At 40.1% G+C, this 14708-nt stretch overlaps 1 protein-coding gene across 2 annotated transcripts; it reads left to right on the top strand.

Moving 5' to 3' along the window:
- The first annotated feature begins 1321 nt into the window (after window positions 1-1321).
- ZC4H2 (zinc finger C4H2-type containing) lies at window positions 1322-13701 on the top strand. 2 transcript variants are annotated; one of them, XM_042886490.1, is made up of 7 exons: window positions 1322-3163; window positions 4635-4694; window positions 5353-5427; window positions 10136-10307; window positions 11309-11481; window positions 12023-12185; window positions 13177-13701. In XM_042886490.1, exons 3-7 carry the CDS (start codon window positions 5375-5377, stop codon window positions 13288-13290), a joined length of 675 nt encoding a protein of 224 aa, XP_042742424.1. In that variant the 5' UTR covers window positions 1322-3163; window positions 4635-4694; window positions 5353-5374; the 3' UTR covers window positions 13291-13701. The 2 variants fall into 2 exon arrangements, with proteins under 2 accessions (XP_042742424.1, XP_042742425.1); XM_042886491.1 differs by having other exon boundaries at window positions 1322-4739.
- Window positions 13702-14708: the final 1007 nt, after the last annotated feature.

Below are 14708 nucleotides of genomic sequence, written 5' to 3' on the forward strand. Positions count from 1 at the left end.
GCTACCTAGTGCCTTTATTGAAATCAGTGTGGTTGGGGTAAGGATGATGTGCAGTACTAGAGACGTTTTCCCAGTTTTGCAGATTAATGGGATGGAAGATGAAATAAAAGACGTGACTGAATTCTGGGGTGCATTACTAAGAGCGTGGCCAGCAGATCGAGGGAAGTGATCCTCCCCCTCTACTCTGCTGTGGTGAGGCTGCATTTAGACTGTTGTGTCCAGTTCTGGGCTCCCTGGTTGAAAAAAGACAAGGATCTCCTAGAAGTCCAGCAGAGGGCCACAAAGATGGTGAAGGGCCTGGAGCATCTCTCTTGTGAGGAAGGGCTGAGTGAACTGGATCTGTTCAGCCTGGGGAAAAGAAGACAGAGGGGGGATCTGATAAATGTTTAGAAATACCTGAAGGGAGGTTGGAGGCAAATGGATGAGGCGAGTCTCTTCTTGATGGAGTGTAGCGATAGGACAAGGACTAATGGCCTAAAACTTGAACACAGGAAGTTCTGTACTAACACATGGAAGCACTTCTTTAGGAGAGGGGTGACAGAGTATGGAACAGATTGCCCAGGGAGGTTGTGGAGTCTCCTTCAATGGAGTTATTCAAGACCCAGCTGGATGCCTACTTGTGCCACGTGTTGTAGAGTACCTGCTTTAGCAGGGGGGTGGACTCCATGATCTCTTGAGGTCCCTTCCAATCCCTGCAACTCTGTGGTTCTGTGAAATTTAAATATATTTAGGCCCATCTTTGGGCCTTAGATCTGGCACCACTGCCAGATCTAGGCTATTGATGGATATTCTCACAGCATACTTTGAAGGATTAACTAAAGAAATAACCAGTGCTTCCAGAGCTGATAAAATAATCTTAAGATCTCAGAGCTGGCATGCTATTTGCACCTGTCAGCGTTGCTTGTGACTGCCTCTGGCTTCCCAAATCATCCTGAAAACAACATTTCACTTATAATATTTCCCCTCTATGTGTGTGGAAAAAGTCCAGCAGATGTGATGATGAGTATAAGCTTTCTGTAATGAGGAAAGAACACAGAACGTAATAGCATTTTTTAAAGAAAGTAGTGAATAAATAAAAAGATATGCAGTAACATGTTAAACCCAGAACATACTGGGGGAAAAAAAAGTCACCATTACATCCCAGCGTTATAGAGTTAATTACTGTAGTGAGGATGATTACAAAAGTGGTGTAGACAGAAATGCTGAGTTGCAGCCTGAAGCAGTGATAGAGCACCTGGTGGGAAGGCAGGGCCAGACCAGGGGAGCTCAGGTGCATGCAATGTATCTGGGTGATGGAAAGGGTGGAGCCAGGATCCACCCCTCCCCAGCCCTCATTTAAGGGTTGGCAGGGGAAGGGGGGGTGTTTTGCTGGAGGTCCCTGTGTAACAAGCCTTTTGAAGGTAAGTTCTTTCCTTTATTTTTGTGCTGTTGAATTTAGATGAGTTGTTGCTTGTTGCAGTGTGGGATTTTGCTGCTTTGCTGTTACTGCTGCCCTTTCCATCATGTTAGTGTTAAATGTGGGGGAGAGTAGTCATTCTTGCAATTTGGAACTGTTCTGTGCTACTTGTCACTAGTGATAACGGTATGCGGACTGAAGAAATACTTAATTTTTTAAATGCAGTGAAGTTCAAACTTGTGCTCAATAGCATGGTGGTACTGATTTTTGCTTGTATTGTATGTCTACTAGTGCCTGGTTTTAAAGGTTCAAATGGGAGTAAGGTTCAGGACCAGGAAATCAAAAGGTTTATTTTTCAATAGCAGTTGTGTGTGTAAGCCCTTCAGTTTCTGTTGGGGGTAGAAAAAAAAAAAACAAAAAACAAAAAAAACACACAATAATAACTGTATGTTGAAAGAGAACAGTTATTTATTTCCCCGTACCTAAATTTGTAGAGCGCTAGAATAGGCCTGATACAACAGTGTTGTGATTTCAGGGCACACAAAGCGCTATCTGTTTTATGTGCAATGAAATGTGGAACATGCACATGTAAAGGCACTTATCCCAGTCCATGAAACAAATGCTGCATGCCACCAGCTTGAATGCGCTTGAACTGCGAGTACTGACATCAGAGCTGAAAGAGTAATCTGCTTGTCCTAATCCTTGGCCCTCTGCTCTGCCCTTAGAGCAACATGCCTCATGACATCCAGATTTTACTTTGCAATGTGGAAAGTGATTTTTCATCTCTAGGAACACCAGAGATTTCAGAGTGTACAAACACCAAAGTACTGGTAAATCTCTCCAGGCTTTTCCACACCTGCTCACCTCAACTGATAGGAATGGTGCAAGTACATGCTTCTCTCTTTCTTCTCTGTCACTTTGCTGAAAGTTACACTGAAAAAGTATTCATAAATTTGACTGTAATAGAATAGCAATAGCAGTAGAAATCACATACAAATATCTATATTATTCATTGATGAGGAGAGGGGGGGAAAAAAAGCCCCATTTCCCAAACCAGTATGAGTTGGAAGAATATGCAAATTCACTGTACTTCATAGGAAGCATAGGATAGAGGGCTCAGGAAGACAGATGTGATGATTTCACAACTGAGAGAACAGTAGGATGTGTTTGTTACCACAGCAGGCCCTGATTTCATGTGGATGCAGAGCTCAAGCTAATTGCATGCTCCTAAAGATTGCTGTTTATCTAGAGACTGATTTAAAGCCTGATGAAAGCAATGGCTATCTACTCTGTTGTTATGAAATAGTCTGCCTTAATTTTGAATCCTTCTAATGATTGCTTATTCCTTTTGTTATTCTAAAGCTAACGTTTTGTAGTTTTGCACAAATGCTAACACTTAAAGATGACTAAATATATTTTTTTCAGTGGAAAAAGTAAGCAGGGAGCTGCATTGTACTGGTTCTAATGTCATACACAGGTGTTAAGAGTTTTCATGAAGGACACAATGCCAACCTGTCACCTTCCCTTCTACAAACCTGAATCCCTTTTGTTACACAGAATATTTTACAGTTTTCTCATATGCTTTAATTTTTGTGCCTGGTTTCTCAGTAGGTTCTTTGTGTTTGTTTTGAACTGTGTATGTCATTTCCAAAGAAGACAAGTGATACTTTCATAGTTTTCATCTTAGCTCAGCTGAGTGTGTAAGAGAAAACTGTATAACTCCTCGACTACACTCAGTACATGACAAAGTACTCGACAATATTTGAGGTAAGTACATAAGAAATTGAATGTTTAATACAGCTCAGTTTCTTCAAATTAAATGAATGGGTGTATAAATATTTACAGATAAATGGGAGTTACTCCTCAGAAGCCCCAAACAAACAAAAATTCCAGATTAGGTGTTTTTTCAGATCTGTTTTCCAGCCCTCCAGGCAGCCGTATGAATCTAGCACCTCATCCCTTCTCCAGACAAACTTTCTGGCTGCCCACCCTTTCTCATTCTCAGTAATTTTTGGTGATGATTTTTTCCTCCTCTCTGACACATTCTTTCATTTTCTGGCCTTTGAGTGCTTTCTCTGGCATGAAAACCTATTGTGGACATTTGAATTCATGTTCATATACAACATTCATAATTCATATTAATGTACGATAGCTCACTCAGTCCCCAGGAGGGAATGTCTGAGAGGACACTGAAGAAGATGACAAGAAGCAGGTTGTTGTAATAGAAGGCTATAAGCCTCATAACTCATCGCTAATCATTGCAAAACCCCTGCCTCAAAGCAGGGATCTGCAGTACCTGGGTTAATGTGGACAACATTATGTGAATAGTTAAGAATGATACGGAGAATCCTCTACTGTCCAGGTGTCCTTTCCTACTGAAACACTGTGTAGTCAGAAATTTGACTGAAATCTGTCCAAACCTTTCTGTTTGGCTTATTAAATGATTTGTAGACTTTTCTCATCTGACTAGTGGATTATTTGCTATGAAAACTTTTTTTAACAGCTTTTACAGAGAGGATGACTCTTGCTGTTACGAGCTCCATCTATTCCATCCAGAGTTGCTCAGAGCTGGAGTCGGAGCGTGACCCTCCTGTGGCTCATGCTCTGCTTATTACCTCCCATTCTAGTCTGCTAGTATTCCAGGCACAGTCACATGTGAGGGGGACCGGTTTTCCTTTAGTCTGCAACCGTGTATGCAACAGACTCAAGACGTTTAGTTCTGTGAGAACAAGTCTTGACTCAAACAGATCAACCAAGTGCCATGTTACTTTGGCCATGCTGTCACGTTCAGATGCCTTTCGTGTACCCCAAAACTCTTACCAATCTTGCTGCTTTGCTCTGTGTTATGTCCATTTTTACTTGCCTTCCATATATAACAATTGGGTAATGCATCCCACTTAATCGCCCTGTGCTCATTGGCCTCATGCTACTGACTGATGAGTGGTCCACTGTATTCATTAGATTATGATACTGATGCTTGTGCATGTAAACATACTTAAGTTGAAGACTTTATGATCTGGTTTCCCTGCTGTCTGGCCTTGAACTTTCACTTCTTATAATGCATTGATCTTTCAACCCAGCGTGACCATAAAAACTGGGGAACTGCTGGGTAATTGCTTGGGTATACTGGTGAAGAACCAGGAATTTACTCTGTGGATCCTTCAGGAAGAAGTCTTTCAGAGTGCTGAGATGTAAAACTGTTGTCTTCAAAAAAATAAACATGTTTTGTTCACGACAGAAACTGAAGGAAGATAATTACCTGTGTGACTAATGGCTGGAAGTCTATTCAGCAGTCCTGGTAAAGTGCTCTGATATGCATGGCTAGAATGTCCTCAGGCAAATGGTCAGTCTTCTCAACCTGGCATTCACGTACTGTTTTTGTTTTCAAAACAAAAAATGCTACCAATAGTGTCAGAAATACAGAAGAAAATCCCAAAGAATAAGATATGTCTCTACTGAGCTCCAGATGCACTCCTAAGTCAGAACACCTGGGAGAAAACAGCATAGTAGTAATAATGGCTATAGCGTGCTTTGGCTGGGGGAGGGAGGAGAAAGAACCTCAAAATCGCCATCGCATCAAATGATCCCTTAGTGCTTATTCCCTGATTTTAATGACATCCTAAATATTGCATAGACTTCAGGAGGGCACCTCGTTCCCTCTTTGCACTCCTAACAACCTCTGACAAAATGAGGCGTGACAAGCTGATTTAAAATCTACTTGCAGGAAGAAGGGGGGGGGGGGAGGGGGAGCTCTGCTTTGCATTGTGGGTGTTGTAGTCTTTCTGCCGCATGTCTGCCTAGGCAGTTTGAGGAAGCTGGACTCTAAGTCCCATAGATCCCGCTAGAGCCTACCGCACAGGCTCAGAGACCTTATGCTAGGAGGGGGTGACTACGTTGTATCTATTGTATGTGTTTTCTTTCTTTTTCCCCCTGGCATTTTGTACTTTTCGCTGTAGATTTAAATCGGGAGTGAAAAGCATGGCAGATGAGCAAGAGATCATGTGCAAACTCGAGAGCATCAAGGAGATCAGGTATGTTTGCTTTGTGCTGCATCAGTTACGTGAAGCAGCTTTCTCCTCGGGAAAGTAGAGTAGTTGCATCGATCTGAAAGTAGCTATTGTGCTACTGAGGGAAAGAAAAACCATCCCAAGCTTTACGATTAGAGCTAAAAATACATTTTTTTCTAGTTGGAAAAGGCACATCTGGAGCTGGGAAAGACCAGCGGAATGTGCAACAAACGGCGGCAACGATCATAGGTTTCCAGAGCATTAGCTCAGTAATACCATAACGAGAAGGAAAAGCATGTGGGTGGGGAAGGCAGATTCAGCCCCGTGCAGCTGGGGGAGAGGTGTTCGGTTGTGGGTGCTTTCTCTTAAACTCTTTGGATTATAATTTCTCATCCCTAAATCTGTCTGTTGTAAATTCAGTATTACGCCTCACGCAGTTGCACTATTCCACCCCGGTGGCAGGAGCCTTAACAGGCTGGGAAAGGAAGGGGCTGTCGCGGAAAGCTGAGGATGGGTGTGCCCCAAAGAACGGCATGGAGCGGGTGTCTGAGCAGGACTGGGACGGCCGAGTGCAGCTGGGCAGGAACTCGTGGGTGGTCGTGGGGCTGCTCAGCTGCCAGGGAAGAGGAGCCTCAACTGCTCCGAGATTGCGGCCTGCGGGGAGCGTGGAGTATATGTGTCTGCTGGAAAAGGGAAGCGTCTGAGCCTGTGGAGAAATCAGTGCCTAAGACTGGCAGGGAAAGATAGCAGAAGCCTGCTGTTTCTTGAGTAGCACTCTGAAGGGAGGATCAGGGCTGTGTGCTGGGGTGACAGTGTTGTGGTGGTGATGGATAGGGAAACAACGGCACTATGTTATTTCTGTCATCATCTGGAGGATCTGCCACAAAGGCAAGCAGCTGTCTTGCTCTGCTGTTCTGTGCAATGTGATACAACAGGAATTTGTATATAGTGCTCTCCATACAGCATATCTAACGGTGCATTGAAAGAGGAAGGGATCATAGACACCAATGCATGGCATCATTTGTTCAGGGGTATGTTTTTCTAAGCTTTTAAGCTTTCTATGCTTTATGACGTTGGCATTCTTGGACTTAGGACACTGATATTCAGGTAAGGCCTAAACTGTCAGTACTTAGCAGAAATTAATGTATCCAAAGCCAAAACATCTTACAAAGGAAGTGTGGGCAATGATCTGAAATGAAGCTGAGAGTTGAAGGGTGAGCTGCTGAAGGATTACCATTGAAGTGGTAAGTGTTTTGGGGCATGACAGCTGAAGAGAGGCTGTCGATGGGTATGTTTGCAGTACAGGCAGTGGACAAAGGAGCCGCTGCCTGGCTCTGCACAGAAGTTGCTGCAGAGGTGTCTTTCTGCCTGGTATTAGCACCTTTAATAAGCACTCTTTACCCATGTAAAAAGGTGAAGAAGGCAACAGTGTATGGGCCTGTGCCTTTTTCATGCTATACCATGAGGATGAACAAAGATCAGGCAAAAATATTCCTATGTCAAGCATTCCAAGACTACATGTAGAAAAAGATGGGATAGTACATGCTTTGCAGAGTAAGAATAGTGCTTTTCTACTTAGATATTAGGCATGCTCTTTTAAAATGTAGGTGTAGATATGACCTATTTGAGGTCCAATTATTACACTGAATTTAAATATCTAATTACATGGCACATTCTGTTTTCTGATAATGTATTTAAGTAGTACGTTAACACTGCAATTAAGACATTTTTTAGATTAGTTTATGGTATAAGATGCTGAATGTGAATAAATAGCTTTACTATGTGATGATGTATTAATAAATTTGCTTGAACATAAATTAAAACAAGCAAAAATCCTGCTTGAGGCACTGATGTCAATTTTGAATTTCCTTTCACAAAATGTGGCCAAAAAACTACCTATTTAAAATAGGTACCTACATCCTTTCATTCTGTGAAGAATTTCATTCAAAATAACTATGAGACTTTCTTACGCTTACAAAGAAAATATACTTTTGATGCATCTGGCAGGCTTTAATTTGCATTCAGGGTAGTATTCTACAGGCAGAGGAAAAAAAAACCTTGCTATTGAAATAAAATAAATTGCTTATTTCTGTTGGTGCTCTCTGTCATATATTAAAGGCAGGTCAGGTGGGTTTTTGGGATTCTAGAATCTGATTCTGAAAACCTACTTTCCTAGATGTGTACAAATAAACACAATTAGTATGGAATTACTGCTGTCAGTAAAGTATAAGCCCCCAGTCCAGACATATCTGCACATACTTATTGATATGCATTATGTAAATTAACTTAATTGTAGCTGTAAAATTAAGCAAATGTGTAAATACTGGAACTCAGTGTTCTGACCAGGAGAAGATCAGAGGGTATGTGTGAACTTATCCACAGCAGATGCCAGCTTCACTGCTTCATGTTATACTGGGACACAATTAGTTACTACTGTTATCATTGCAGTCTAAGAACTTAGAAGGGTAAAGAATGAGGGCCGATTTCATTAGGCAGTATAGAAATCACAATATTGTTTTTTGTTTCAGAGCATCATTGCCTGTTACCTGATGTTAATATGAAGGGCTTTTTATAAAGTTGTGTGTGCTTTTTCTTTTCTTATACCAAAAGCTAATCATTTGAACTGAAATAATCCCCTGCAACTCATTCAGTGTAGCAGTTTTGTGGAGGATAGCTGTCAGCGCCTAGTGAAAGTGTGGAAGGTCATTTATTTTCTGTTAGGTGAATGCGTGTCATAAACATGTGTTGTGTGGAAACTTGGAACAAATACTCCTAGTCTCACTGATCAAAGATGCCACTACTAAGTGAATGCTTTAAATAAATGATGTCTGGTGAAAACCAGCGTGTTTGGATTATACTTTTCATGAGGTATTTCCACGTATAAAATGGGGGATAGCAATGATCTCTTTTGCAATATTTATATGGCTAGTATAGCAAATGGGGAAAAAAAAAAACCAAAAACTTGCCAAATAAATCTGTGCCCATAAATCCCATTTCAAAATTGATTTATTCATCTATAAAAATTGGGTAAGTGTAATTCATTTTTGTTCAGAGGCTTTTTTTTTTTTTTAAAGTCATACAGTGTATATTTTAAGAAACTTTATATATTTAGGTAATCTCTTCCTCTAGCTATGTGACATGTCATCTTCACCTTACTTTTGATTCCTAATCAAGTTTCTAAGGTTGGAAAAGACCTCTAAGATCTAATTGTCTACCCCACCAATATTGCAAAATTATTTATGATACTATTTTTATCTATTGCAGCTTCATAAGCTCCTGAAGTGAGAGAGGGAACAATTGAAACTGTAGTTCTTGGAACAGGTGGCCACAGTTGGTTGTCCTAGGGACTGACTGAGTCAGCTTTCTGCCGTGGTCTTCAGCAATTGGTGAAACCCTGTTGTGCAAATTCCCTCTGCTAGTGATGTGTCAGGCAGTCAATAAAAGGGTTACAAAAACTTGGGGCATAAGCATATGTTGCACTAATTGAGGCTAATTTGGAAAACAGGAACAAGGGGACTGAGAGGATTCACAGTCACAGTGTGAGCATCCCCAAGAAGGAGGGTGACTGAGGATGAGCTCTGGACAAGGAATAGAATCAGTTAGACATCTACTATGTACTTTAAAGAATAGTCCTCAGGCTAGCTCTAAAATTTTGTTGGAATTAGAGAAAACAGGAGCTCTGTTAAAGCCAAAGATAACAAGGAAGTCCTGAGATGGTACTGTGCCATTAGTGTAATGGTGGCATCCTGCTATTAAGCAAACAGAATAGAGGGAGGATTTCTACTTGTACTTCTGGTGTGCCCCTGCAGATAAGTAGAATATGCTTCTAACTGTGCAATTTGATGCAATAAGAGCGAGAAAAGATGCTGTTCTTGAAACAAGGCCTTCTCAAAGTCTGGGTGGGAAAGGAAGTCATGCACCCTTTTCTAGGATTGGTGTGAAATTCATGTTCTTAGATTTTACTGTTCATCTGATAGTCACCTTCCTGTAATCTACAGAGTACATTCTGCTCAGCCCTACTGCTTATGTTGAAATTGAATCAGACTTGCTTCACTTTGCATGAGGGTGAGGAAACTTAAGTACAAACACAAGCTCCCTTTTCCCCTGCCCTTTTTTACACTGTGTCTATAGGAAGCCTACTGCGTAATGAACTTGAAAACAAGTCTGGAGATAGTTGTAGTAGATGTTACATGACTAAAAGGGAATTGTGTATTCTTGTTTGTTTCACAGAAGGTGAAGCAAGGGATCCTAGAACTCTTTATTATGTGCTTGGAAAGTGACAATGTGGGCTGTTCTTATAAACACTTAAGTGTTGCTGGCTTATTGGTTATGGTGTGTCACATTCTGACTTCCGGTACAGAGAAAATAACGTGTCACAAATGTGATCAAGAGCAAGAACATGGTGTTTGCTCTGCTCACCTGCTTCTTAAAAATGTCTGATGCCTGAAACTCACACCCTTTGATTTCTAGCTTTGAAGACAGAGATATGAACTGGGTTTCTAAATATTTTTATTACAGATTGGCAAAAAATAAAAATAAAAAGAACCGGAATGCAGGATGTGTGCAGAAACAGAAATATGTGAAAGGTACTAGAGAAGTCTTATTTTTCACTCATGTCTGTTACTGATGCCTGCTTCATGCATTTTTTCACCTACAATGTGATGCCTCACAAAAGTATTTTGCAATTACTTACTGTTGTCCCTTTGTATTTGTAATTATTATTGGGATCCAGAAATAAGACTTTGCAGATGGAAAAAATAAAGGCACGTCTAAAAGCAGAGTTTGAAGCCCTGGAGTCTGAGGAGAGGCACCTGAAAGAATACAAACAAGAAATGGACCTGCTGCTGCAAGAGAAGATGGCGCATGTGGAGGAGCTGCGTCTGATCCACGCTGATATTAATGTGGTATGCAACAGTCCTGATGCAGACAAGCCTATGGTAGTTGTATATGAATAAGGCCGCAAGTTGTAGAATTGCACGTGTCCATGTATGATTACTGGTTCAATTGTTTGGACTTCACAATGCAACACCATTCTGGGATCCTACAAAGTAAATTTAATATAGGAAATCTCTTTTTCCCCCTGTCTGCTTTGGCCAAGTTATTTTACGATGTTAGCATGGAAAGCATTTGGATCAAGGGGCTAGATGACCAAGTCCGTTGTAGAATTTCACCAGTAGTCATAGTAACTTCATTCTGGCAGTCCCATAGAAAATGATTAAGTCTTTTCTCATTTAGCAGTTAGAGGCAGTTGGAATTTTTGACTGTTTTTGTTTGGGAAGAAAAGGTATTTCAGGAAAATGTGTGATATTTGTGAAGCTGTTAGAAAGAACTGATCTTCCACTTTGAGTGGAACCACCAGACATTACCTCAGTACAGTAAGAAACACAAGCCTGAAGGAAATACAAATAAGAGAAAAACAGCCTATAAAGAAGGAATATTAGTCAATTAGAAGGACTAAGTGGAGAGTTCATTACGATAGGACACTGACATGACTGTACAGTGATTTTTAGTCAGAGGGTATCTGTGCTTTGCACCAGAGATAAAGCATTTTCACGTTACAAGCAAGTACAAGCTATGCTCTGGATGAACAGACTGCAGATATTTTCCACTTGAAGTTTCTGTTCCTCTACCCAATTGTACACCTTTTCTCAGTAAGTTTCGTTCTCTCTCTGTTTTATCTAACATAGTCTTCTTCCACCTCTTTTTCCATTTACTGCAGTAAGAGAAACAGGAACCTTTTCTTAGCTTGATAATTCTAACCAAAGCTTTTTGCTTTACTATTGTGTTGTTTCCAATATCTTCTAACTTTGGTGAGGAAAAGCTTTTCTTTTTGATACAGTTCCTTTGCTCAGAGAGCTATTGAAAGAATAGTCTTTTTAAAACCATATTCATTCTTCTGTTTCAGATGGAGAATACTATCAAGCAGTCTGAGAATGATCTCAATAAACTCTTGGAATCTACTCGTCGCCTGCATGAGGAGTACAAACCCCTAAAGGAGCATGTAGATGCTCTGCGAATGACACTGGGCTTGCAGAGGCTGCCAGACTTGTGTGAGGAAGAGGAGAAACTGTCCCTTGAGTAAGTCTCCAAGTAAACGCTGTCTGGCTTTACACCATTTTTTGATGCTACTGATTATTTTGCTGTTTTATTTTTGTTAACAGTTGGAAGAAAGGAGTTAAGAGGCGTTGGATTTTCTCAGAAATAGTTTTCTATTGAAAGCAGCTTGAAACTACAAAGATTGCATTAAAATATTAACTTTAACAGAATAAAATATAAAAATAGGTTTTCATAAGGGAATGTAACACTATTAAAGATTAAGTATGTATATTATATATTTTATAGCCTATTAGATTTCTGTTCAGTTATAGATCAAGATGTATTAGAAACTGAAAGTCATTGCTGTTCTTCTGAACTCTTTCTGATGTGTACAAATGGAAAGGAAAATACTAACAGTTATATTTACAGATGTAAATGTGTCTAAACATAGGCAACTTGACTCTAATGGAGGAACATAACGTGGAGATATAAATCATTATACTTTAAGACAAAATATTCCATGAAATAATGGCGTAGTCCAGAAGGTGCTTATTTTTAATTATTAATTTATTTATTGGTCTAGCTACTTTGAAAAGCAGAAAGCTGAATGGCAGACAGAACCACAGGAGCCTCCCATCCCAGAGTCTCTGGCTGCAGCTGCAGCAGCTGCCCAACAGCTGCAAGTGGCTAGGAAGCAAGATACCAGACAGACAGCAACGTTTAGACAACAGCCACCTCCAATGAAGGTTAGGAAATTGTGCTGTTTTTTCTTTCGTGTCATTGGAATGTACAGTGCTTATAAACTTGATCAGTATTTACAAAAAGGAAAAACAACGTGTCCTGGTTCTGATCTTTTCTGTAGGGGTTCGTATCAGTAACAACCCCAGTAAACTTAAACCAGTTGCACCAGTCATCAAGGATTAAGGACAAGGCTCTGCTTTATTTGACTAATTTATGACTTGAGACTCTCCATAGCAGTGCAAGACTAATGTGTGGATTAATTCAGCCTAACTGTAAGCACTTAAGAGAGGTGTACTACCATCCCATCAGCAGTTACACTCAGCTCTTTCTGTAGTCAGTAAAAAATAAGTAAATTAAAAATTGTAATTCTATAGGTGTATCTATTCCACTCAGGTTCCAAAGATTCACTGCCTAGGGGGTTAAACTGAGGTAAGTATATTTCATAGTTATGTACTTCATGTTTAGGGTTAGGTCAGCAAAAACCTCTCTGAGAGCAATATGCTTCATTCAAATGGAAGTTAAAGGGCTTAGTATGAAACAGAACAGTAGTGTGCTGTGTCTTGTGTTAAATATGTAGAATTCATCTAATCACCCTCTCTGCCTTGAGTTCTGTGAAACTGCAATCAGTTTTCACTGTAACTTGTGGCTCAGTGAGCTGTTACTCATGTAGAGATCTTTAAAATGTGGAAAGTTTAAACAAAAATAATTTTCATGCTGAAATTATAAAAACAAACAAACAAAAACAAAAAGGCCTAAACCACGTGTTTGCTGAGATGTAGTTTCACTTCAATGTGAAACAGTGTGAAACAACATGGTCTTGTTTTTCAGTTGGCCTTGTTTTTCAGAGACCTGGAAATAAAAATTGGCATTGGTTTGCCTTTGAAAGCAAGAAGTCTTTGTTATTATGTACTGTATCTTAGAATATGATACCCAATAACTAATGTATCAGTGCCGCCCTAAATGTTTGTAACAAAAGGTTGCAATGTTGCATTTCAGGCCTGTTTATCCTGTCACCAGCAAATTCATCGGAATGCACCAATATGTCCACTCTGCAAGGCAAAAAGCCGATCTCGGAATCCCAAAAAGCCCAAAAGGAAACAGGATGAATGAAACGCAGAAAACTGCTGAGCAAAGTGTGACCTTTTCCAATACCATTTTGGTAGAACTGTAAATGTGGCCAGACTTTACTGAAGTACAGACTCAAGTACGACCAACTCATTGTTTTCTATCAATGCAATGTAAGCACAATGTTTCTGTTCTGTTTTGATTTTGTTCTAGTCCTTAGGATGTTTTAGGAAAATAAGTATTAATGGTGCTACAGTTTAATGTTTCAATCATTCCATTTTTTGGATTCCTAAGCAATATAGAATTCTTATGTGAATATCCTAGGCATCAGGCTATGATTATTGGCCAAATGCAATTACTACAGATACTTTCATGTCCTGTTTTTCATAGTCATAGAATGGCTTGGATTGGAAGGCACTTAAAGGATCATGAAGCTCTAACCCCTCCCCCCTCTGCTGCATGCAGGGCCACCAACCCTCCCCATTTAATACCAGACCAGGCTGCCCAGGGCCCCATCCAACCTGGCCTTGAGCACCTCCAGGGATGGGGCATCCACAGCCTCTCTGGGCAGCTGTTCCAGTACCTCACCACCCTCATAGTAAAGAACTTCCCCCTGACATCCAACCTAAATCTTCCCTACATCAACTTAAAACCATTTCCCCTTGTCCTGCTATTATCTACCCACTCAAAGAGTTGACTTTTAAATTAGATGTCACCAAAAGGTTATTAATTTTTCTCCTGATAACAGAAGACCATTTGAAATGCAGAAAAAATGGTTGGTTTCTTTTACTAAAGAACAAATTGTTTTCCAAGCTAGTAAAATTGCATAGCCTCAGGTATCAAATGTTGTAAGTTTTTTTTCCTTTTCCTTCTTTAATTCAGGGGAAAAAATGTTTATACAAGAAATCAGTGCATTAAGGACACAAGTGAATTTCGATTTACTGAGTTTGACTGTACTTTCAGTCAAATTTGGCTTAAGGTTTGGAAAAGGGATCCAGTTATAGGCTGTGTATGAATTACTGAAAATGACAAGGTGTTAAAGCATTGCACGGGATAAGGTGGTATTACTTTAGCAGTCAGAAAACTGACTGAAATGGATACACTAGTGGTCCTTCTAGGATCTGAGGTAAATCCAATGTGTCCACAGGCTGCAGCAGTAGCCATTCTGCACAGCTCTTGTTTCTGGATTCTACAGCAAAAATCTCCTTTGTCAGGCATATCCTTGGCTGGATTACAGGGAAGTTCAATAACACGTACGAGGAGCAGTGCCAACTTAAATCATGCAGTTCATCAGAACTGTTGTGTGGTTTTTTTTTTTTCTTTTTTTTTTTTCCCCTAACCAAAACTTTGTATTGTTACCTCTTTCAATAAGCCATTTTGAAATTAGTTTTATTTCAGTCCATGTTTTCTACTTTCTCTGCATGTGTACCAGAAGAATGCTGACTGCAGGTTCCTGCAGACCC

Source organism: Lagopus leucura, unplaced genomic scaffold (genome assembly GCF_019238085.1).
Source record: "Lagopus leucura isolate 7727_CA_CO unplaced genomic scaffold, USGS_WTPT01 Super-Scaffold_100057, whole genome shotgun sequence".
Classification (NCBI taxonomy): domain Eukaryota; kingdom Metazoa; phylum Chordata; class Aves; order Galliformes; family Phasianidae; genus Lagopus; species Lagopus leucura.